Source organism: Mastomys coucha, unplaced genomic scaffold (assembly GCF_008632895.1).
Source record: "Mastomys coucha isolate ucsf_1 unplaced genomic scaffold, UCSF_Mcou_1 pScaffold6, whole genome shotgun sequence".
NCBI lineage: Eukaryota > Metazoa > Chordata > Mammalia > Rodentia > Muridae > Mastomys > Mastomys coucha.
Genome location: NW_022196912.1, coordinates 101,561,363 through 101,587,068, shown reverse-complemented (window position 1 = coordinate 101,587,068; position 25,706 = coordinate 101,561,363). Strand labels below are relative to the sequence as shown.

Genomic DNA, 25,706 nt, shown 5'->3' with positions numbered 1-25,706 from the left:
TTCTTCCTTCCTTTCTTTTTTCCTTCCTTCCCTTTTCCTTCTTTCTTTCCTTCCTTCTTTCTTTCCTTCATCTTTCTTTCCTTCCTTCTTTCTTTCCTTTGTCTTTCTTTCCTTCCTTCTTTCTTTCCTTCCTTCTTTCCTTCTTTCCTTCCTTCCTTCCCCATCAGTGTCTTATACCATCCAGGTTAACTTCAAAGTTTACATGTAGTCCAAGATAACTTGGAAACTCCTCTCTTCCTGCCTCTGCCTCCTGCATGCTGGGATTGCAAGTACAATCCTCATCCAGTCCGTGCAGTGCTTGGGAATTGAGTCCCAGACTTCATCCAGACTAAGAAGCATTCCACCAACTAAGCCACACCTCCAGCCCCCTTCGTTGTTTTTTTATTAAAAGCATCCTTGCAGGTCGATGTTGAGATCGACAAACCTGTGATATGGTTCACAGTCACTTCTGGGATTCAGAATTCACTGAGTGCAAGGCACAGGTACTGATGCCAGGAAAAGGACATTTTTCCTAGAGCAACTCCTGATGACGGCCTGTTCACAGGAAGGGGAGGAACCTGAGTAGCTGCAACCAGAGCAGATCCCTCAAAAGTTACCATCACAGGACTATGCCAGGGTCTGAGTCTGACTGGCCAAGCTCCGGTCTTGGTCCCAACCTGTGGGGAGGTCGGTATGATTGGTAAAGTGGGGAATACATAATACTTGTAATTATTGCGTTCAGGAGGTGGAGGCAGGATGATAAGGACTTCAGGGCCAGTCTCAGCTATAGAGTGAGTTTGATACCAGCTCGGGCTACATAAGACACCATAGCAAAGTAACTATAAATGAATGAGTTAATAAAGAGTGTTGAAGAGTACCCCAAAGAGACCCTGGAAGATGGCTTAGAGTTTGTTTGTTTGTTTGTTTAAATGATGTATATGAGTACACCATTGCTCTCTTCAGACACACCAAAAGAGGGCATCAGATCCCATTACAGGTGGTTGTGAGCCACCATGTGGCCACTGGGAATTGAATGCAGGACCTCTGGAAGAGCAGTTGGTACTCTAAACTACTGAGCCATCTCTCCTACTCAGCCCACCCAGTAAGGGATTAGGACAACAGAACCAAAGACACCTTCTACCTTGGGGTCCTGGGCAAAGTAACAAAGATAAGCCCAAGGTCAGGCAGGTTCCCTGACTCTCATAGCTGGGTTAGTCCTTCATATGTCCCTATATGAAGTCTAGGACCCACAAATGAGAGAAATCATGTGATACTTGTCCGAGACTGGTTTAATTCACTTAATCTGATTATCCCCAGTTGTGTCAATTTTATTTTCAAATAACATGGTTTCATTCTTCTTTATAGATGAAAAAAGCCCCCACTGATTACAGACAGCGTTCTCCTCAGCCATCCTATGTTGGGGGACACTTAGGTTGGCTCCATAGTGTAGAAGTTATGTGTAATGAAATGATAAGTATTGATATACAGTTAGCTATCCCTATCATAAGTCATCTTGGAGTCCTGTGGGTGAATGCCAATGGGTGAAATGGCCAGGCCTTATTATTGTTCATTTTTTGGGAAACTTCCATATTGATTTCCATACTGACTGGACTGCCTTCCCACAGCACAAGGTTTCCAGTTTGTCCATTTTTTCCAGCACTTGTTATTACTCCTTTTCTTTCCTCTTGTTTTCTTTTCTTTTCTTTTTAAAGATTTATTTATTATATGTAAGTACACTGTAGCTGTCTTCAGACACACCAGAAGAGGGCATCAGATCTCATTATGAATGGCTGTGAGCCACCATCTGGTTGTGGGATTTGAACTCAGGACGTTCGGAAGAGCAGTCAGTGCTTTTACCCACTGAGCCATCTCACCAGCCCTCACTTTCTTTTCTTTCCAACACTTGCTGTTACTCATTTTCTTAATAGCTACTGTTCAAACCAGACCAAGAGATGGGATCTTACTATAGCTTCAAGTTGCATGTTTTTTTGACATTTTTATTTATTTTCATTTTATATGTGTGAGGACACATACACATTTAACTAATCAACTAATTAACTAACTAGTTGATTAATTAAAATAGTGAGTTTTAAGATTTTATTTATTTTATGTATATGAGTACACAGAGATGTATTTATTGTATTTATGTGTATACACTGCCGCTGTCTTCAGACACACCAGAAGAGGGCACCAGATCCTATTACAGATGGTTCTGAGCCACCATGTGGTTGCTGGGAATTGAACTCAGGACCTTCAGAAGAGCAGTCAGTGCTCTTAAACACTGAGCCATCTCTCCGGCCCCTCAAACAGTCTTACTACAGCAAGACCCTGTCTCAATAAACAAAACCAAGGCTAGAGAGATGGTTCAGCATTTAAGAGTGTGTACTACCCTTGCAAGGACCCTAATTTGGTTCCTAGCACCCACACTGAGCTATAAACTGCCAGTAACTACAGCTCAGGGAGATCCAGTGCCTTCTTCTGGCTACCAAGGTCACTGTACTTACGTGGGTATACCCCACTCCCCACAAACATGGCATTTAAAATATCTTTGGAATGAAGTTAACTGGTCTTGTGTATCTCATCCGGAGAGGTTCCCAGGCTGACACATTCTTGTCTCTTAAGGCTGTAGCTTGAAGAGTGGTTGAGCCATCAGAGAGTAGGCTTAGGGGGAAGTGCCCATTTCCTACAGCCAGGCCCTCACATTCACCATTTTCCCTGAGCAGTTGGTGGAGGAATGGGCATAATCCCTATTGTAGGATGGGGAATCCCTATAATCCCAGCAAAGGCTTCTGGCTTACCAGCAGCATATTTAGATTCCCCACCTTCTAGTTGCCTACAGCATCCTGTATCCAAGACCTACAGAGTCAGGGATGCAGGTGACCACTGGGCATAGATGGGAACCTGCCGACCTAGGGCAAGCTCTCACCGGTTTGGACTCCTTATCTAGTCTCTGGCTGTGGTAAGCTATTGTCTGCCCTGTGCTGTTCCTTGGGCACACTGCTGTCACCTACACACACCTGATTAGAGGACTGGAGTGACTTACAGGGGCTTCTCTTCCCTAGGGTCGGAATTTGCATAGGGTGATGGATGCTGAGATGTCTTCTGAAGACAGTTGTACTTTGCATATTAAACAAAGCAATTTCCAGGGGAAGCTGGGGGAGCTTGGTCTCTTTCCAGGAATGTTTCCTTTGAGTCAAAGTCCCGTTTCCTTTCAACACTTTCCCCGTGGGTCCTGGGTCCCTCTCATCTACTACCCTCCCCCATTGCAGGGGCACCAGTTTGGTTGCATGGGGCACAGGATGAAGGACAAAGGCCCCTAGCCAGGACTAGGACAGAGTTATTCAGCCTTCTTCCTTAACCTGATGCTGGAATCCTCTCCCCATCCCCCACCTCCCAGGAGGCCTATTATTAGAATAGAGGGGGGAGTAGTATCCAGTCCCAGTTCCCAAGAGACCTGGCTGAGGATCACAAAATCTCTGCCATCTCCACCTCCAAGCTGCAAGCCCAGAGCTGGTCTCTTGATCCTTCTGGGATGTCTGGAGACGCATACTCCTTCTGTCTGACTGCTAAGCTTGGACATTGCACAGCTGAGATAATTTCTGCTTTAAATGAGTCTAAGCTTTCCACCCAGGGACCTTTAGGATGATGGGGGGAAAATGTCACAATACTAGCCACGGGGTTAGAATTAGTGTTTTCTTCCAAGATGGACAGCAAAAAGTAAGGTTGGAAGTCCTGATATCTTTGCTCCCACTAGTGTGGTCTGAAGGCTACATCAGTGACTGAACTTCAGGAAGAGCATGGCTTAGGGTAGTCACATAGCCACCAAACCAGCACAATAGTGCCTCCTCCAGTGACCCCACTGGTGTGTATAGGCTGTGGGGCACCTAGAGAGCCTCCAGTAAATCGTTTAGAACCCTTCCCCAGCACAACTGTCCTTAAGGATATGCCTGAGCTAGCCCTGGCAGGCAGGGTGGGAGTAGAGGTCTGTGGCTAGAGATGGCTTCTGTGGCCCCATCGTAACCAAGGAAGAAGCAAAGATGAGGGGTGTGTTGAGTGGCTACTGTACACTCAGCCCATTCAGTGACTAGCCAGATTTAGGATATGGAGGGTCCCAAGAAGAGACTTCCTTGGCACTTGTACAAGTCTGGGTATGAACCTGACCTCTGGCACCTTAAGCCTTGCTAAAGTCTCAGCCCCCATAAAGTAAAGGCTGTGGTCACTGCCTCTAACACAGCTGGGATCCCTTGAGAAACCTACTGACATTGGTCATGGGCAGCTGTGCCCAGTGTGAGGCTCCATTACACAGGGGGAAGGGGAGGAGTTATGCTTGCTCCTGGGATCCTGCTAGTTTGGGACCAAAGGTCTTCATCATTCCTATAGCTAGTAGTAGATCTGACCCATCATGCCTTGCTTGGGACTCGACATGGTTTGCCGTTGTTCTTCCAACACTGCTGAACAGCCTCAAGGCTGACAAAGCCAGGACTCCTACAGTATGTGCTCTCTCCTCCTGTCTTATCCTCGGCCACCAATCAGCTAGATGGTTCAGTGGACAGAGGCACTTGCCACCCAATGGTGAAAGCTGAATGAATGATCTGAATTCAATCCCTACAACCATGTGTCTTAGTCAGGGTTTCTATTCCTGCACAAACATCATGACCAAGAAGCAAGTTGGGGAGGAAAGGGTTTATTTGGCTTACTTCCACATGGCTGTTGATCACCAGAGGAAGTCAGGACTGGAACTCGAGCAGGTCAAGAAGCAGGAGCTGATGCAGAGGCCATGGAGAGATGTTCCTTACTGGCTTGCTTCTCCTGGCTTGCTCAGCCTGCTCTCTTATAGAACCCAAGACTTCCAGCCCAGGGATGGCACCACCCACAAGGGGCAATTGAGAAAATGCCCCACAGCTGGATCTCATGGAGGCACTTCCCCAACTGAAACTCTCTTCTCTGTGATAACTCCAGCCTGTGTCAAGTTGGCACACAAAACCAGCCAGTACACCATGTAATGCTGGAAGGAGAGCAGTGACTCCAGTTGTCCTCTGATCTTTACATGCATGCACACACACACACACACACACACACACACACACACTAAAAAATAAAATAAAAATGAAGCTGGGCCTTTAATCCCACCACTCAGAAGGCAGAGGCAGGCAGATCTCTGAGTTCATGGCCAGCTCAGTCTATAGGGTGAGTTCCAGAACACATAGGACTCTGTAGAGAGACCTTGTCTCAAAAAATAAAATGAAAATAAACATTTTTTAAATTAAAGAGAACAAAAGCTAATTATAAAAAATAAATAGGGTCCAGTGAGGCTGCTGGTTCTCAGATTGTCCCTGAGACCCCTGGGCAGGGGCATTCCTGGATCTCAGCTCAGACTTTCCAGGAAGGCTCTTTGCTAGAAGATTCCTTCGGAGCTATTTATCATGCTGGTAATAACAATATGCAAGGTGGTCCCAGATTCCTTACTGCTCCACAAAGCAGGGTTTACCTCAGAAACCTCGGATCCAATGCAGACTTGTACCTCAGGGCATACTGCTTTTCCTACACCCACACCCCCCCACACACACACCCCCACACACACTCCCACTCCCACACCCACACACCCACACACCCACAAACCACACACACACACATCTATGATAAAGCTCAACTTAGGCACAATAGGAAATAAGCAAGTAGTACTAATGAATACAATAATCATAACAATGCAACATAATAAAGGTTATATAAATCTTGGAAACTGCTTCTTTTGGGAACTTTTCATATAGTGTTTTCAGTCTGATAACCAGCAACTTTAACACTGCAGAAGGCGGCATTGGCAGAGAGAGCCTGCCTGTGTATACAGTGGAGGCTGAGTGTTGGGGAAGGAACCCGCCCAGGCAAAGGCTTCCATACTGAGCCTGTTACTGAGGAAGCTCATAGCATTTTCTGGTTAGCTGGAACGCCACTCTTTGCCCTGATGGTGTCTCCCTAGACAAGCAATAACATCTTAAACTTCACATCAGTTCGTCTGGCCCCAACCTTCCATCACATCCTCCCACCTTAACAGATAGCAGCCTTTCCTTCCAATTCACTTGCTGTGTTATGATTGACACGCACTCGACACACCCACCCATGAACACATACATGTATACACACACACACACACACACACACACACACACGTTAAGTAGGAAGCATGGATAGCTGCTGTGTGCATTCCAGTGTGCTGAGATTAGAGAACAGACTGTGATGGGGACCCTATGTTGGTGGCTTTCATAGTTTACTAAAAGCTGGCCAGACTCGGAGCTGTCCACAGAGGTGGGGTCTGTGGTCTGCTTATGAGTTTCCAGCCCACTCCTTTCCAGTTGCTTAGCAGTAATGATGTTTCTTGAATGGGATTTATTTACTCAGCCCTAGATGACTAATGAGTCCTCCAGGAAAAAAACCTCAAAACACTGGGATTGAGGATGAGACCCAGGCATTTGCCACATTTGCGATGAGAGATTCTCTCCATCCTGCTCCCAGGGTATGGGGGGAAAAAGCCCAACATCAATAACAAAAAACCCTAACAGTCTCTTGCTCCCATGAAAGAAGTTAGTTTAAAGATGAAGCAGACAGAAGAGGATTGAACTGAGTCAGAAAAGCTACTCAAGGTTGAGACAGATGAGGCACCCAGTTTCATGGACACAAAACTACACTGTTCTCGGTCTCTCTGAGACAGCCATTAATGACAACGACTGTATCATGAGAGCCAATCTAATAAACTTCCTTTTTACTAGATTTTTAAAAATCAAACTAGGATTATATTGACTTTGCAATTCTGAATCAAACCCAGTCTGATGACGGTGTCCTACTCCATAAACACACACACACACACACACACACACACACACACACACCCTCCCTTCCACTGTGGGAATAATTCCCCACAAGTCAATTTGAGATGGAATGTCCTTTGCTTGTAACAAAAGGCATCCTGCTATAATCCTTCTGGGTTCTCCTGGTCTTGGCAGGCAAGCAGAGTGAGGTTGTAGCAGCCTCGGACTCTTGCTTAGTTCAGGCTATCCTTACACCCCTCTCCCAAAAATGTACCTAGCATCAGGCTGCAGATACACACACACACACATATATAATATTCAATACATATATATATATATACACATATGTACATGTGTGTGTATATATGTATATACATGCATATATGTATATACATATATATATATATATGTATATATATATACCCTACTTCAAACAATGGAGAAAGGTGACTGACCCTTCCCTAGCAGCCCCTTAGTGACTGCTCTTTTGTGATCAGGTCCCACTCAAACATGTCCCAGAACACATCTGGAGACTAGAGGCAGAGCACCGACCCAGTCTGAACCAGTTTTGAATGCATAAAACTGATTTACCATGGTATACCTATGGATATGCATGTGATTAAAATCAGACGCACTGTGGGCATATGAGCAGTGAGCTAAGTCTTAAATAATCCAAGCCTGACTCTGGGTTCTTGTAACTCAAGGAGCCTGCTGCAAAGCAGCATATCTGCTCGGTACTATCACCTTGCTTTCGAGTGACGTTCCTTGTGACTTTACAGTTTGGGGGAACTTCAATGCATCAAGCAAGACATCAAGAACCTGGAAACGTGGAGTGACTTGAAGCAGCCTAGGCAGCTGCCGTGCTCAGGTGGGTGATGTCCCACTGTCTCAGGCACTCATGGAGAGGGACGCTTAGGGCGAGCAGCACCACCAGCAGCAGCAGGGCCTCCCTGACCTCCATCAGATGTCCCAAGTCACACTCATTCTCATGCTTTGAGATGCTAGGGATTAAACCCAGGGCCTCTTGCATGCTGGGTAAGTCCTGCTCACATTTACAATATCCATGCAACCTGTACCCACAAGGCCTCTCAGGCACAGGCGCTTTCTCCCTGACCTCTCCCATTATCAACGTGAATCCCAAGGGGCCATGCTGTCCAGAGGACAGTGCACTCCGATAGACAACTTGTGAACGACTCAGCAGACCTTTCCTTATTTATTAGATTTCAGATACATGGGACTGGATGGGATAATCCCAGGGCATGTGGTTTACATGAGGGCCATGGGAGGACATGTACATACAGGGAGGTGAGACAGCGCGAAGGACTGCCGGTTAAAAAATATATACATCTTAAAGTCATTCCAGCCACGACATTATCAGAAAATAAATCAATCTCTCCACATAGTGCTTCTCTTTGGTGCTGTTCCATGGGCTTGGACTCTGGGCCCTCCTGTCTCCTTGTCGCCTGTCTGTCATCCTTCTTGCCACCCATTTCCCATGGGTAGTCGAGTCTGGAGGAAAGGACCAGGCACAGATAGTATAGGCTCTGAACCTGCTCTCCCCAAATGAGAGCCTCTTATCTCTCAAGCCATGTCCCTGGGAAGTCATCTGTTTATGGATGCAAAAACTGGGAGACATGCCAAAACCATCCAGAATCTTCAGAAAGGTTAGGGGACAAGGGAAAGAAACCCCAGCCAGCACCTCCTTCTACAAGGTTGGCTATGTTTTATTTCTGGGTTGAAATAATCTTTATCTGAATACACAATTGCGAAGAGAGGTCTCCTCTCCATCGGTTCCAGAAATGGATAAGGAAGATAGCCTGGGTTTTTGCTCTGACTGGGGGAGGTGGGAAGTCTATCGCTTTTCCCTGTTTTGAGCCCCCTGGCCTCGCAGAGGTCTCTCATCTAGCTAGTCTTTGAACAAGTGGGCTCTACCCTCTAACTCCAAGTGCCCAGGGCACCCAGCTTTCCCACAGGGCACTCATCTGTCACTAGTCCATTCTCTTCAGCAGGTGAACAGCCACCTCTGGCGAGAAGTGTCCCATACGGGGTACTGGCATTACTAGACCAAGGAGCCGAGGCTGTCCACTTAACTGCTGCTGCTTCAAGGCAGTGTCCACTCAGGCAGCTGTGGGTGTTTGTCCAACCCTTGCTGGTGTGGTTCAGAGGCCCAGAGGAAGTTCTGAGAACTAGGTGGAATTTTAGGTGACACCCCCTTTTCCACAATTCTGGGCACACAGTGTGGTTGAGGGGAGTTTTCAGAAGCCAGGATAGGGAAACCCAGCTCCTAAGAGTTACCCCAGTTTAAACACGAAAGTGGTATCTACCTTGGATCAGGGATAAGGAGAGCCCACACAGAGGCATGAATCCCTTGTGGGCAAAAGGGCATTAACTATGTGAAGTGACCAGCCTCCAATCCGGAGTCCCAGCAGCTTCTAGAGGTGTCACCAGGGAGGCAGGCCCAGGTGCCAGAATGCCTGAAAGAGGTCGGGACCCTTGCACTCCAGAAAGGGGTCATAGTAGGCAAAGCCTGGAGGATCTATTAGAAAAGTGGCATGTCCATTTTCCAGAATGAACTGCTTCATCTTTAGGACATCCTACCAACCCATGAACATCAGTGTGAGCTCAAGGACCGCCCTTTGGGTGGGTGAAACAGAGGAGAGCCATGTTCATGTGCCTAGGGCTGAGGGGTTTATTAGGACTGGGTGGGTTGATGGACCACCGGATACAACAACCAGACTGCAGGGTCTTGTTAGAAATTGACCTAGGAGGGCTGCATCAAACATTCCTGGTGCAAATGCCAGGAGGCTGCCCTCCTACAGCACAAAGCCTTGCCTTTTAAGAGATAAGGGTGGGGCTGAGGGGGACCTTTAGAACTCCTTCCTCTTTCCAGGGTGCAATGACACTTCCCCTCTACCGCTGGGTCTCTCACAATATCCTACACCCCAACCTAGGCTGCTGACCTTGAGTGAGAGTCTCAAGGCTCCTTGATCTACTAATCAAGTGCCCTCTGCTGGGGCCAGGTCCTGAACTCTCTGTAGGTTTCTAGACTGGCCATGCCCAAGAGAAGAAGGAGAAACAACAGGCAAGGAGCCGTGGGTACTGGACCCAACTCTTTTCTGAGCCAGTGAGTTCCCAGGTACATGCCCTGGAATTACCTCAGCTGGCTGAGGTAGGGGCAGGAAGCAGGGGAGGGGCTTCTTGGGAGGGTGGGGATGTGGCTACTCTAGCGCATCCACTGAGAACTGGGTCCTGGGACAAGAAAAAAGGGGAAAGTGGAGGGAGCCCAGATAGACGGAGGAGGAACAGAGCCTCAGGAGAGGCCACAGAGACCTCCTGCCCCAAGGGCCTGCCCTCAGTGACACCAACACCTTCAAGAGCACCCTATCTAAGTCTCTTGGGTCCTGGGCACTAAGCACTGCCCATCCAGGTCCTCAATAGGGAGAGGTCCAGAAATGGGTCCCTTGTAGGAAGAGGATGCTGCCTCGGGTGGTCTCCAGCCCTAAGGGAAGCCAGCCCCGGCCCAAGCCTTAGCACTGCCCATGGAGAAGGGAAAAAAAAAATACCAAAGAAAATGCGGGTGACAGATGAGCCCCCCGCCCCCACCCTCCCGTCCCCGTCTCCCCATCTGCTGCCTCCAGGAGTCCGCACATGGCCAGGAAGCAAGAAACCCCCTTCTTCTGGGACAGCTCAGAGCCCCGATCGATGAAGGTGTGAAACAGTCGAGGCTGGTGGCTGTGGAGGTTCTCCACATGGATCGTGTCCGTCTGTCTGTGTGCTGGGTCATCACACCTTGGCCTCCAGCATCTCCAGGAAGAGTTTATGCATGGGCACCTTGCCCTGCAGTTTCACACTGTAGAAGTGTTGCACGGCTTTGGCCGCGGTCTGCCGCAGCAGGGGCAGCGTCAGCAGCAGCTTGCCGGCCCTCCGTGGCTCCTCGTGGCGCTGGCTCAGCTCATAGTCCTGCAGCGCCTCGTGCAGCATGTCCTGAAGCTTCTGCACAGCCTCCAGGTTCTCGATGTACATCGAATCTGTAGACACAGGAGAGGGTCAGAGTCAGCAGGGGCTGGCTGCCATCCCCGGCACGGAAGGCCATTTCTGGAGTGGGCAACAGACCAGCAGGCAGCCTGTCTGCCCTCTGCAAACGCTGACTATATTTAGTGTAGAATGAGGAACTGAGCTCAGACCTCACAGTGAGACCACCAGGAGGGCACTGCCCATGAACGTGGGCAGACCTATTGGATGGCCGAGAGGTGTTCAGGGGACTCTGGAACCTGGCTGGCAGTGTTACAGTGTTAGAGTCCTATATCCCTCACTTTCAGGTTCTGGGAGACTTTAGGTAAATTATAACTTCTCTGTCCGCCATTTTCCTAGCCATACCTACCTCATAGGGTCAAGAGGGTTACACAGTTAAGGATTTAGAACAATTAAGCACCTGGGTCATAGGAGCCTCATCACTGTCACTGCTGACACCATCATGTCTTCATGATGATGCTGGGCCATGGGTACCACCCACATGCGGTACAGCCACCGACCTTACAACTCTGGCTACAGAACAGACACGAAGGGGCAGAAGTCAATGTCTAGGTGTTTGGGGGTGAGGGGAGTAGAGGGGTGTGGTGACAGAGGGAGCCAGTGGGAATATAGCTCAGGGACAGGTGCTTGCCTAGCATACTCGAGGCCTTGCCTGGGTCTGATCCTCAGCACCATTGGCTTGGAATGCTTACAGCCCATGAACTCGGCCATCTGAAGCACTGGGATACAGCTGTGTCTGAGCAAAACAAAGGGAGTCTCCCAGTCCTGTGGAAAACTACCCAGACACCTTTTTAATGTCCTATGCTGCCCTCATGAACTGGAGCCCCAAAGCCTGCGGTGTGGACAGAGGGAGCTGAGCCAATCTTCTGCATTCCTTGAAGGAGTGGACCAGCCTAGTGCACGCCTGAACCAAACTGCCGAGGCAGCTACACTGCTGGCTGGCCATAGTGTTGCTCGGCATGCCCCTGGGTCTCCTCCCAGCCTGTACTTTCCAGAATCCCTACAGGGCTGGGCCCCAAGCACCTCTGACCCCATTTTCCATCCTGTCACCCTCCCCAAGGAGCTACAATTGGCAGGTGCTTTCAACCAAAAATGAAATAAAATAACATTGCAAGATCAATTTCTTTGCAATCCATCAGCAAGTCTGTATCGATGGCATTGATAAACTGTTAATTACAAAATCAATGGCTATGAATTTTTTTTTTCTGCTGTCAGAGAGCCCCAGAGATGGCTGGGATGCAGGTGAGTGACAGCTGGCACACTCTCAAGGGTCTCAAGGTCTCAAGGCCCCGGGTCAGCCTCTGATGAGCTTTGCTCTTCTGCCAGGTACCTGAGCCACCCCATCCACTTAGCCACGAGGGGCCCTTGTCCTGCTGCCAGGAGCCGGATTGGTCTCCTAGACATCCCTTCTCCATCCAATATGCTACGCTCTGTAGGCTCCTGGGTCACTGTTCTGTCTCGGATCTGGGTCATGTGCACCCAGATCTCCCTTCCTGGACCTGAGGTACTGAGTTTTAGAAATCAGACAGGAGTAAGGAGTCTCTGGTTGCAGGCGAGGGCCACTGCCATGAGAGGGTGGTAAACACCTATAATTACAATACTTGGAAGGCTGATGCAGGAGGATTTCCATGAGTTTCATTCAGGTCAACCTGGGATATACCGTCAGTCCCAGGCCAGCCTGGGCAACAGACTGATGAAACTGTCTCAAAAACCGAAGAGGTGTCACTCCTCATTGGCTTACTAACTGCAGCAAATCACCTAACACGCAGAGTGGAAAGTGTGCTGAGGATGGGGAGGGGCAGGGAGGCCACACAGAATCCCATGTGCCGTTTGTTTACAGAGCTACAGCAAAAAAGGAAACACAACAACATGTCTTAGGTTAGGTCGTTAGGAGCAGAGCCTAAGGCAGGGGTTTAGGGTTAATGATTTATGGAAGGGGAGAAGGGAGAGAAAGGGGAAGGGGGTTTCAGAAGGAAGAGGCAGGTAAGCCAAAAGGAACAATACAATGCCAAGACCTGAACCCACACAGACGGCCAAGGCAGACTGCTGTGCTGTGTGAAGCCTCCATCGCTGACAATGCCTGACTGGGGATTGATGACCTCAGGAAAGGCACCCAAGGGCATTTCTGGGGAGCTAACAGCAGCAAAGCCAAGTTGCTAAGGATGGGAGTTCCTGGGATAAGAGACTTTCAGGGAATGTCTGGCACGAACAATGAAACAGTCTGCCTGTGCGTGTGTCTCCACCTGGGAGCCATCTCTCCCTCATTGTGTGCTGGGAACACCATTTCTCCTGACATTATAACAGCAGTGACAATAATCAATATTTACTGAGCTCTCTTCTAGGCCAGGCACTGGGCTACATTATCCGCAGTTGATCTTTAATACTCACAGGTGCTTGAAGGTGGACCTGGAAATACCTCCTACTCAAGGACAGAGCCAACCAAGGTCATGCTGTTAGTGTGAGGGAGTGTGTGTCTGTCTGTCTGTCTGCGAGTATGTATATGCACCATGTGTGTGCAGTGCCACTGAATGCCAGAAGAGGGTTGTTGGATCCTTTGGAGCTGGAATTAGAAGTTTGTGAGTGCTGGAAAGTGTGTGGGTGCTGGGAACTAAACTCTGGTCCTCTGCAAGAGTAGCCGGTGCTCTTAATTGCTGAGCCAGCTCTTCAGCCTCAGATATAGGATTTTGTTTTGTTTTGTTTTCTTTTTTGTTTGTTTGTTTGCTTTTTTGAGACAAGGTTTCTCTGTGTAGCCCTGGTTGTCCTGGAACTCATCCTGTAGTTTGAGGCTGGCCGGCCTCAAACTCAGAGATCTGCCTGCCTCTGCCTCCCAAGTATTGGGATTAAAAGACACTCACCACCACTGTTTGGCCAGAGACAGGATTTGAACTCAGGTCCACATGGCCCTGGCTAGATCAAGAACTCTGCCACATAGTGCCCCTGCAGCATGATTACAATTATGTGTGTACCTTTCTAGTGCTTCTCCCACGCACGTAAAGACCCTGGATGTCTCTTTCCCCAACACCCAGAGTACCTCAGGTAGGACAGAGGATCAGGAAAGAATGAATAATCTACAACCCTTTGAATACTAAGTTAAACCATCCCATGAGAAGTTAGATGTGTTGCATCTGGGTAATCTGATGGGAAGATTCCAAGATTGGCCATGAGCCGTTGTTCTCTGAGAACTACATGATTGTGGCTTGGATCCTAATTCTGACTTTTTTTTGTTTCATTTTACGTTTTTTTCATATGTATTTTAAGATGGGATCCCACTATGTAGCCTTGCCTGGCCTGGACCTCACTGTGTATACCAGGCTGGCTTAAAACTCAGAGATCCTCCTGCCTCTCAGCCTGTTTAGTGCTAGGATTAAAGGCCTATGCCTAACTCTGACATCTTTAAACAGTGTTACCCTGAACAAATTTACAACTTTCCCAGCCTCAATGTCCATATCTGTAAAATGGCATTATAATAAGAGTTATGTACATAATGTCCTAGCCAGTTTAGCAAGCTGAGCACTCATTACTGTGTGTTACTTATGTAGTTAACGTAACTATATATAAATAAACTGTGGGACAGGCACTGCTTATGGTCACCTAGGCTCAGAGTGAAGCAAATCATTCGAGCGGTAGACACAGACCTAGCCCTTAGCAATAATCTATGTCCTTTGGTATCTGTGCAAGTAAAAGTCCTAGGAGATACAAAACCAGTGCTGGCCTCCGTATCTGTCCTTTGAACTCCAGGCCACCCTTGCAGGGTGTAGTGGCCTAAATGAGCGCTGTCCTCATAGGCACGTGGACTTGAACGTTTGATCCCCTGCTGGTGGTGTATGGAGAAGATGTGGAACCTTCAGAAAGCGTAGCCTTGCTGGAGGACCAGCTTTGAGGGTTATAACCTCATTCCACTTCCGGTTCGCTCCCTCTGCTCCCAGTGTGTGAATGAAGCGCTATCTCCACTTCCGGCTGCCACACCGACCCTTCACTCCCTGCTCCTGTACTGTACTCTATCCCTCAGGAATCCTAAGCCAAAATTAAACCCTTTCTTCTCTAAGTTGCTTTTCCATCACGGGTGGAGAAAAGTAACTAATGCAGTGTGTTACCTGATCCGTAATTCAGCCCTGCCCACAGCCTGAGCTGTGCTTGTTAGGCTCCCACAGAACCCCTGAAGCCCTCTGAGAGTCACGTGCCACCATTACCTGAGTTGGCGAGCGCCAGGGCCTTGAGGATCATAAACTCTTCCTTCTCTACCTTGAGCTTCTTGTACCTGCGTACCAGCTGCAGGATGGCTCTGTAAAGCTCCAGCAGCCCTACCAGGCGAGAGTGCTCCTCATCCATGATATAGTCCTCCGCATATGCCAGCTTGTCATCGTAAGGAAGCGAGCGGTACACGATGCCTAGGATGAGGATCTCCATCCAGGCACTCTGCAGCAGGCTCATCTGGTCCCCGAGTGTCAGACTGGGGAAGCCTGCAGAACAGAAAGAAGCCAAGGATCAGAAGTGGTCCCAGGGCTTCCTTGGCACTTGCTGGAGGGCAGCCTCAAGAGTGGGCTGTGTCCTTTCATCCCCAGACCCAGCTGGAGGCGGGGGAGCTCTGTGGTGCTTGTTGCTATCTCCTTAGTCAATGAGTCATACCGGGATTCACGGAAAAGACTTACATAATAAGAGCTGAGTCAATGTTGACAGTTATTATCATTATGCTCATTGGTTCTAGGTCTTTCGCAGTGTGGAGAGACAACACAGATTAATTAGGTGTGTTTGTAATTGAAGGAGCTGCTGAATTAATAGCAGGATTTGGGGGTGGCAAGATGGGTGTCTCCAACCCTCTGCAAGCTCCAGGGAAGCTCTCTGCTTTAATACCAGATCCTTCTAGCCAGGAAGGAGGCTTTAGTTACCCATGGCCTGGGCAGAGGCTGCTGGGAGGGCAAGGCTTCAAAGACAGCCTGTGAGCACTCTAGCTGCCTGGACTGTTGTCACTCAGCTGTGCTCGGGACACTAGTACTCACAAACGATACCTCCTCCCTCCAGGGAGGGGAAGTGGGGGTTAAGAGGGTATGCTGGCTGGTTTAGTGTATCAGTTTGAGACAAGGTAGAATCATCAGAGAGGAAGTAGCCTCAGTAGAGGATCCAGCTGTAAAGCTTTTTGTCAATTAGTGACTGATGGGGAAGCGCCCAGCCCATGGGGGGGGTGCCATCCCTGGGCAGGTGGTCCTGGGTTCTATTAAGAAGGCAGACTGAGCAAGCCACTAGGAGCAAGCCAGTAAGCAGTATCCCTCCATGACCTCTGTATCAGCTCTGCCTCCAGATTTCTGCCCCACACTTGAGCTCTGTCCTGATCCCTTCCCCCTCAACTTGCCTTTTAGTTGTGGTGTTTTGTCACAGCAATAGAGACCCTAACTTAGACAGAGGGCTCTAGAATCATGACACTGCTTTTTCCAGTATGCTATGAAAGATTGCCTGGGCTTGACCCCGACTGCCTAAGTACAAGCTGTGGGTGGACCTTAATAAGGGCATGTAACTTCTGCAAACCTGGACCTCTTTGTCATTAGAATGAACACACAAGCGGGCACAAGAGCTTGTGTGTTCAGAGTGTTGATGTGTTCTGAGTGTGCTTCAGAGTGGTTGATGAGAGAGACACGAAGATCTGTGTCTACCAGATGAGAGTGGCACGCTCAGATTGGACTTGGTTTAGGCAAAGTCACTGAACAGCCTGATTTATGAGAAGCCAACAGAGAAGTTTGCTAATTTCAACCACCATAACCACTGAACAGGAGGTAGCAACTTCTCAGGAGGGTTCACCCAGAAACAGGCAGCAAATCAGTCAAATTCTTGGCACTTATTGAGAGAAGGAGACAGCTGGACATGAAGGACATATGCCTACAATCCCAGTACTTGGGAGGAGGATCTGGAGTTCAAAGCCAGACTTTGTCTCAAGCAAAACAAACAAAACAGGGCTGAGAACATAGGTCAGTTGTTGAGTGCTTGCTTAGCTCTGAACTCAACTCCCAGGGTATGGAAGGGCTCAGGAAAAAGGAAGATTGCGCACAATGTGCACACAATGTGCCGTGTGGATTTTGAAATCAAGGGATTTGTTTCTGGGTAACTCCTGCCAGTGAAGGAATTTGCTAGCATAGGACTTAGCCCCACCTAGTCATTGCTTGTGAAATGGGGGGGGGGCTGTCATGAGGATGAAAGGCATGTGTGAAGACCTCATACCACTTCTGGCACACAGTAGGCCAGCATCCCTCTGCCAAGGATGATGGAGGAAGCTGCCACTATCCTTACCCGCAGTCATTATTACTTCCTTTTCCTCTTTGGACTTGCCCAGTTTCTGGATGGCCTCTAGGGCTCTTTGTTACCCACTAGGGTAAAGTCCCTTCCCTCTTGGGGGTACCTGAGGCTGAAAGCCAATTATCTTGCCTCCATTTTCTGAGTCCAACCATTATAGGCCCTGGACCTGTTTCTACAACCTTTGTCTTGGATCACCTCCTAGCTGCCAGACTCCATGGGTGACCAATCACAGAGCAGGAGTGTACTCACCAACTAGTGGGAGCTTTGGTGACTGTGCCTTCTTAGGAGTGGGGGTTGGGGGGGTGCAGGACGGAACACAGGGGTTAAACTGTGTATCTGCTCACATTCCCGGTAGTACTACAGAAGGTATGTGGCTGCTGGGGGTGGGGGTGGGGGTGGGGCAGGAAGCTGGAGGTAATAAAAGATAGATAGAAATGGACATCCAATTTCCCTTATCGGGTCCATGAGTAGGAGAAGCTTTGGGTGACATTAATTAACAGATACCAATCAGCCAGCGTGGGAGGGTGTAGGTGGGGAAGACGTGGACGGTGCAGGGAGGGGTAGTCTCAGGGCAGAAGGACCGGGGAGGGAGGAGGAGACACACAGGGTGAAGGGAACAGACAAATGAGCTGGAAGGCAGCAGACATGCTGGGATTGGGGCATGGCCAGGCTCTGGGCATGGGAGCCGAGGCTGGTGAGGCTCATCCCTTAGGGCATGGCCTATGCAAAACCGATGGCTTGCTCAAACCACAACTCCCAGCCTCCAAAGCTTACCATGGTGACAATGTCACATGTCACTACATGTCACCAACCAACAGGGTGACCCACACCTTTAATCCCAACATTGGAAGGCAGAGGCTAAGTGAATCTCTCAGTTCGAGGCCACCTTGGTTTATAGAGTAGGTTCCAGGACAGCCAGGGAGAGATACACAGAGATACCCTGTCTCGAAAAACCCACCATAAATAAATAAATAAATAAATAAATAAATTTTTAAAAAGAAAGAAAAAGATGAAGAAGAACTTCAGACTGGAAGGTTCTGAGGATATCCAACCCATAGGATGCTAAGGACAGCCCAGGAATTCCTGCGCAAAGCAACCTGGGGGCTGACTGAGCTCTGAAGGGAAACTCCACAGAGGTATAGATATGCTCCTGGGCCCTAAGCTTGCCTTCCTACCCACCCAGCCTCATAAGCAGTCACAGCGGAGGACAGTCAGAAGCCACAGCCTGACCCTGAGATAGCAGGAATACAACCTAAAACATTTGCTTAGAGACCCCATTATTAGATCCCCTGTAAGAGGAAGGAGTGCCCTAGGGCGTGGGGGTGGGGGACAGCAGCCACCTGAAAATGTCTAGGCTGCCATGGGAGAGAGCACTCAGAAGGCTTACTCTCCTACCACTGGGCCAGCTGGGTTCAAGGTCCGAACAGCGGGGCTCACCCCTGGGACGGAGTCCCTTCCTCCTCTCCACTATCTGAGAGGTCCTGGAAAAACCCCAGTACGCATGCCGCCTGCTAGCCACCAGGCAGCAGCAAGTGTGTGACGGCTCTACTCGGGACCATTTTAATGCTTTCCAGTAGTTGAGAAAAGAAACACGCTGGGCAGTGGTGGTGCACGCCTTTAACCCCAGCACCTGGGAGGCAGAGGCAGGCAGATTTCTGAGTTCAAGGCCAGCCTGGTCTACAGAGTGAGTTCCAAGACAGCCAAGGCAACACAGAGAAACCCTGTCTCGAAAAACCAAAGAGAAAAGAAACACTACAGGAGAAAATGGGGATAGTTAACTCCAGGAGAGGACCAGGATAGAGGTGAGAGAGGGTTTGTGGCTAGCTCACATGCAGAACATAGGCCAGGTAGGAAACTACGGAAATGTAATGTGTGATATCAGTATAGCAACCCAACACGTGAGGGAGAACTGTTTATGTGGATGTGCAAAGACACATTGGAGGCAGACTCCAGAGCTAACTGGTCAAAGCAGTCACTCTGCTGGCCACCAAAGGTAACCCTAGGCAAGGCTTCCTTCTCTGACCCTGTGCCTCTCTCCACACTCCTCTGTAAAATGGAGGTTGGAGGTGCAGGAGACTTCTTGGTCTGCTTAGTACACAAGGAGTGCAAGTATTTACTAGCAAGTATTTACTATTGTTGTGTGATAAAGTAGGGTGATACAGTGTTACAATGTGAGTCCATGGGGAGAGGGAATACACGGTGGCTGCTGGCTCTTCTCTCCCTCACGAGCATGCTCGCGCTCTCTCTCTCTCTCCCTCTCCCTCCTTCCTTCCCCACAAGACCTCCAGGTTTTTCACCTCTGTTACACCTGGCATTAGCAGAGAAGTAGATTCTCTAGTCATGTAAAACACAAGCACCTTTGGGAAAACACCCTCCGCCTGTGTTTCCAATTGGGCTGGGACTCCAACAATTCATTCAGGATCTGGGCCAGCAAGGTCCCTGGAGCAGAAAGTCTCAGAGACACTCAGGTGGCCAGGGCTCTAGACCAGCAAGGTTAGCCAGCTATCCCTGCAGTTCACCCTGAGTGGTACTACCCAGCCCAGGACCCCTAACTCTCAGACCTCCCTCCGTATGCTCCTCAGCCCTAGGAAAACTGCGTTATCTGCACCAGTGGATCTAATAACAGCAGCCCCCATCCCCCACTGACACTATGTGCTCCTAGAATTTAAAAGAAAAAAAAAAGCACATAATTTGTGGCAAGTGGAGTTCATAATCTGCTAATTTATGATGGTCTCTGCCGACCTGGAGGGCCATTAGAGAGGTAATAAAGGGAGATGTAATTATAGGATCTGGGGCCACTTCAGACACAGCTGCTGCTGCTCGGCAGCTCATCCTTCATCCAGCCAGACAGCGGTTCCCTGGGAGCTGGCTGTCCAAAGAGCCTTCCTGAAGAGGCCTCTAGGGATCCCCTTGCACACAGCAGCCTGGGCAGGGCAGGAGTGGTGACTCCCGATGAAGGCTCTGCTGGCCAAGGTGGAATCCAGGCTGCCTGGGGAGGAGCAGACAATGATGTGGGAGACTGAAACTCACTGAGTACTACCAGCAGCCTAGCTACAGCAGCTGCACGCTCCGGCTCTCAGCTCTGGGTCACATGGGTCATCGGCTGTTGCTCTCACGCCTACGGCTTCCCCTCCAGGAAGCCCAATACCTGGAAAAATTCAACTCAAGACAACAGCCTGTATTTACAGTAGTGTAACCAAACAATAACTGAGCCAAATGTTACTATTCTGACTGAGCGCATGATTGCAGCACTGAAGGGGCGGAGGCAGAAGGAAGGAGGAGCACAACTTCAAAGCCAGCCAAAGCTACACAGAAGCATCCTCAACTCTAAAATACAGAATAGACCGAGGATGAGCAGCCGGCCCCTCCTGGTCCTAGCTTTCACTCTTTGAGGTTTTAGTGACCCAACTGGGTATGAAGAGAGGAGGTAGAAAATTCCAGAAATAAACTGATTTTAAGTTTTGCAACATTCTGTGGACTGTGTGACCTCGGTCGCTCTGCACTACTCTGCTCCCTATATTCATCTGGCTGTTTTCTGGTGTAGCCAAGTTGCATGTGCTGTTTCCCAGGCTGTCCCAGGAGGCCACCTCAGTTGTGAAGCCGATTATGAGAGTAACGCAGTGCACAGCTATGCTCAGGTGGACTTCATTTTATTCACTACTATCGGCCCCAGGTGCAGGGGAGGCACCAGGACATAGACACATAAAGGCCAAATGAAATCTAGTAAAGTGGGATTATACAAATACAATACAATACAATACAATAAAAATACAAGTTTCCTCCACCTAATGGAGGTTTCAGGCTTCTGGGCTGGGAGTGGGGGTCTCCGATCATCTCTGGTTAATGAGTGGACACACCCACAACTCTGTCTAAGCCACATCTTGGGACAGACCCACTGTTCCATGCTTATTCAGCAAGCATGAAGTACCTTCTGTGTCGCTGGTTGTAGGTGACAGGCTAAAGACACTGAAGGACGAGCCACAATCTTGCGTCTAGAGTTTTAGAACTCAGTCCTAGGCAGTCTGAAATCCTCCCTTCTGAGTGTCCCTGACCAGAATAAACAGACTCAAACATTGTCTTGGGGCAGGCTCTAACATATCAGCCCTCTAACCAGCCTTCATTTTCTCCCCCTGTAAGCCTGTCTTCCATGGAATCAGAAGTAGGATTCAGTCAACAGTTTAAAAAAAAAAAAAAAAAAACTAGACATAAGGCTAGAAAGATGGTCATCAGCAAGGTCACTTGCTGCTCCTGTAGAGAGGGCTCAGGGTAGATTCCTGGTACCCACATAGAAAGAGCATCACCAGCATTTGTAACTCTGGTTCCAGGTGATGACGCCCTCTTCTGCTTTCCTTGGGCACTGCATGCACACAGTGTACAGGTTTATAAGCAGGCAAAACACCTACTCATAGACATAAACGAAAATTGTTTTTAAAAGACACTTGGTCTTTCTTTTGCCCTTAGTGTGAGGTTTACAACCAGTGGCAGGAGACCCTTATTCATTAACTTTACCTTAAACACCTGAAGGTCAACTCCCAGGGATTCACACATGCAAATGTATGCAAAATAGGCATAAGTGTATGGCCCAAACAAGCAAGCCTCTGCTTATTCACTTCCTCTTTGGCTGGCCTGGAATTGGCTATGCAGAACAAACTGGCCTCAGCCCTTCAGCTAGCCCACTGCCTCTGTTTTCAGAGTGCAGAGATGACAGGCATGAGCCACCACACTCAGCTACCCCATCTCTAATCCACAGGATTTGGAGATGAAGTGTCTGTTCAGTGGAGGCCTGTGTCACTCTTAGTAGCTGGGACAACCATGGCAGGTGTGGCAGTTCTGAGTGTGCAACATCCTTCTGGGACTCCTAGTGGGGGCTTCTGTGGTTCCCATTTTACAGATGGGAACACTGAAGCTCAGAAAAAGTTTACACAAGGTCACCAAGGGCAGAGCGGGGACAGGAGCCCCCTTGTCTGGCTCCAAAGCCTTTGTCCCCAGCAACCACCCTACTTGCCTATTCCTCTTACTTGACATAGATGTGGCATGATGTAGGACACTCCCTTCTTCCAGGTAAGCACAACAAAAGGAAGCTGTACTACTGATCCAGGAGACCGCCAGGCGTCACTCCAGAGTCATCTCTCAGACACTGTACCTGTCTGACCGGGAATAGTAGTCACTAGGGCTGGGCTGGGGCGGCTGTGCCCAATTTGGCTTGGGGTTAGTGGAGCAATCCAGGCTGAGGTGTCTTAAGCATCAATCCAATGCCACATCCGTGCTGAGTCAGCACACAACGGATTTCAAAACTACAGAGTGTATAATCCCAGGAGACTGAGCTTCTTACCAAGGACGTACTAGCCAGGCTCCTCACAAATCCACCCAAGGGTTAGAGAGAGCAGGAGACTATGTCAGAAACCTCTAGGCTTCTGGAAGGTTAGTGTCGACAACAGCATCTCCCCTTGCATCCCCTGTCCACAAGTGGATGCCTTCCCACGAGACCTGTGAGTCTCACACAGGACTTGAACCACCTTAATTAACTGCTGGTGTCCACAGGCCAGGACACCTCTGCTGTGTTACCATGTGTGTTAGGCCCATCTTTAAGGGCCATGGCTGAGAAAAAAAACAAAAACAAAAACAAACTATACACAGAAAGAAGAACCCATGTGTCGCACAGCTAGAAAGAGGCCACAGGAGAGGGGTTCACTGCCAGAGCTAACAATGCATCTCCCACACTATCCTCAGGGGCAGGACCTTGAACTATACAGAGAAAGCCCCCCATGTATGGGCCACACAGAATTACATGGGTTCCCACTGTTCACCTGGACACACCCAGAAGTTTCTAATGGGTCCAGAGAATGAGAGACCCAGGGGCCTGAAACACGGTGTGCATGCACTTCCTGCCATGGGGTCTCAACCGGGAGACAAGGCAAAAGATCCGGAAGGTGAGCATGCAGGTGACACTGACACATGCCAGCCAGATGCCACACCTGGGACTCCCGGCCTCATTTCACCCTTGTGTTAAACTGAAAAGGTCATTTTCTCATACTCCCAAGTGACAGACAGGTCAGGTGGAAGGATAGGCTCAGGCCACAGGGCTTTGGCATCTGTGCTGACTCCCCAACCTGCTCCGAGCTCCTTCTATCTCCCTGCAGTTAATGTTAAGAGGAGCGCTGTTTTCCATTGCCATTGCCATTGCTGTGAATTCTACAGGAAAAGCCTACTGTTTTATCTTGGGGGTTCCAATTGGGACCCTCTAATTGCAGCTCCTACCAAAATGATTAAGTGGTTCTAATGTGCCCTGGCAGTTCATAAACATGGCTGAACCTTCCAAATGCCTCTCCCTTCAATCCCATGGAAGAGAAAGGAACCTTCAGAAATGGTGGGCTGGCAAAGGTCTTTCTTCCTTCTAGGCTTTGTTGGGCCAGGCACAGCTACGGGACAGGGTGGGTCTAGAGCCTCTTATCATTCTTGCCCCTACTCCACCATGACTCACCTGGGATGTGCTTGGCCCAGTTAATGAGGAACACGAGCTCCCGATCTGCCAGTTCACAGAGAGTGGTCAGGGCCTTGATATCTCCCTCAGGTATATCATTGGGAGGCATGGCATACAGCTTGTCCTGCTCAACCCCCAGTAGATTCGAGACGATTTTTGTCACTGTAATGACCAAACAGGGAGCAAATAGTCAATGCCTGGGGAAGAGTGGGGACAGAGCCCATGGGAAGGTCAAATATGGCTGGGGTCTGTCTGTCTGTCTGTCTGCTAACATCACAAAGCTGCTAGCAACAGTGATGAGAGCAATGAGATGTTCCTGCAATAGGAAGCTGCTCAGAGGACCCTGAACAGGAGAGGGTAGCCATGGAGACAAGGTCTATATACTGGGGCCCTTATTTCACATGGAGGCAGGGTTTATGCCATCCCATATAAACAGGCCATCTGATGAAGCTAGGCAATTCCAGGCACTGTTGGCCATCTTTAGATCCACACTGCCCACCACCTAGTGGAGGGAAGACAGGAAGATGCCAGATAATCCAGGCTGAGAAAGGCAGCAGGGCCTGCCTGATACGCACATGGCTTTTTAGCAGGTGGGGAAATCGGTAAGTTCAGGTAGGGGCTGCTCTCCGAATCCAGACGTCGCTTGTACTTCTGGCGGCCTCCTCGCACTCGGTCAAGGCGCACACCTGTCAGACAAGAAAGATGTTGGCATCAAGAGTCGTTCCAAATCTCCAGGTGAATGAGCCCTGACTTTAGAACTGCTGCCCTGGCTAAGAGTTTCATGGCCATGCCCAGATGGCCACCATCATGCCAGAAGAGGAGACACCAGCTAGCCTGGTCATGCCTCTTCCAGGTACAGCTCTGTCCTAAAAATCACCTGGAGACCTCTAGCCTCTGAGACCTCAAGCGAAGGCTCAACAAAGCCCTCTGCGAACCAAATGTCTTAGTTCTGCTCTGAATCCAGGGAGAGCTGGGTTCATTAAGCTGGGAAAGAAGGGCTAGAGATGTAGGTCAGTTGGTACCAGGCTTGCCTGCCATACACAAAGCTCTGGGTCCAATCCCTAACACCACACCCTTTTTTCTTTTTTCCAAGACAGGGTTTCTCTGTGTAGCTCTGACTATCCTGGAACTCACTCTGTAGACCAGGCTGGCCTCGAACTCAGAAATCCACCTGCCTCTACCTCCCAAGAGCTGGGATTAAAAGCATGCGCCACCACTGCCCGGCCAATGTAATTTTTTTTTTTTTGGTCTCTCATTACGGATGGTTGTGAACCACCATCTAACACCACACTTTTAAAAAGAGGGTATGGCGACAGATGCCTTGTAATCCCAGTGCTCAGTGAAGTCAGGGGGATCAGGAGTCCATGGTCAGCCTCAACAACCTAGGGAAACTGTGATCAGCCTGGGCTACTTGAGATTGCCTTAAAAGTAAAAGGGCGGGTGGAGAAAGAATCCTCAGAGAGAGAAAAAAGAAAGCAGGGTTACTGCCTCCAAGGCTAAATTCTTCTGTATTTTCCCCTGAGGGTCCCCCCCACCCCACCCCCTGGAGGGTAAGTGTATAGAACCTCAAAGCCTGCCCTTCCTTCTCCAGGAAGACTCGCAGATCTGGAAATAAAAGATGGTGGGTGGCCTTAGCCAATACCCACTCCTACCACCCTGCAGAAGAGAAAGCCACTGATAGAGGGATGATTTACATCCCATTCATCCCTCGGGCTACCTCTTTGATACTACATACAACTAGTTATGTGCAAACAGTCCACCGGAAAAGAGGAACCAGACCAGAGAAAGAGCAATTGAAAGTGCAAAGATTTCGTAGGTGGGGCAACGTCTTTGGGGCTGAGGGGTAGGGAAGCCGCCCACACATCCACACCCAGTTTCCAATTCAAGGCTGCAGCCCACGTCCTCTCCCCGAGGGGAAGGAAGGTGCTGGAGCTGAGGCAGGAGCCTAACCCAGCAAGAACTGCTTCTAACTGAGCCAGTTCTCAGCCACATCTAGCCCAGGCTGGCCTCCAAAACTGGCCTTGAACTTTGGATCTTCCTGCTTCCCACCCCCCAAAAAAAACAATAGGTGGGTGCTACCACCCCGGGTTTACACGATGCAGGGGGTGGAGAGGGGGAGGGGGACTGAAGAC

General features: G+C 49.3%; 1 protein-coding gene across 3 annotated transcripts in view; it reads right to left on the bottom strand.

Moving 5' to 3' along the window:
- Window positions 1-7,973: 7,973 nt before the first annotated feature.
- Esrrb (estrogen related receptor beta) overlaps window positions 7,974-25,706 on the bottom strand; it is a 168,147-nt gene continuing 150,414 nt past the window's right edge. For all 3 annotated transcript variants that reach the window (XM_031356916.1, XM_031356917.1, XM_031356915.1), the window contains 4 exons: window positions 24,150-24,260; window positions 23,575-23,736; window positions 15,002-15,271; window positions 7,974-10,807 (listed from right to left, as the gene is read on the bottom strand). In XM_031356916.1, the coding sequence (XP_031212776.1) occupies window positions 10,563-10,807; window positions 15,002-15,271; window positions 23,575-23,736; window positions 24,150-24,260 (788 nt within the window). In that variant the 3' untranslated portion in view covers window positions 7,974-10,562. The remainder of the gene's footprint in view (window positions 10,808-15,001; window positions 15,272-23,574; window positions 23,737-24,149; window positions 24,261-25,706) is intronic.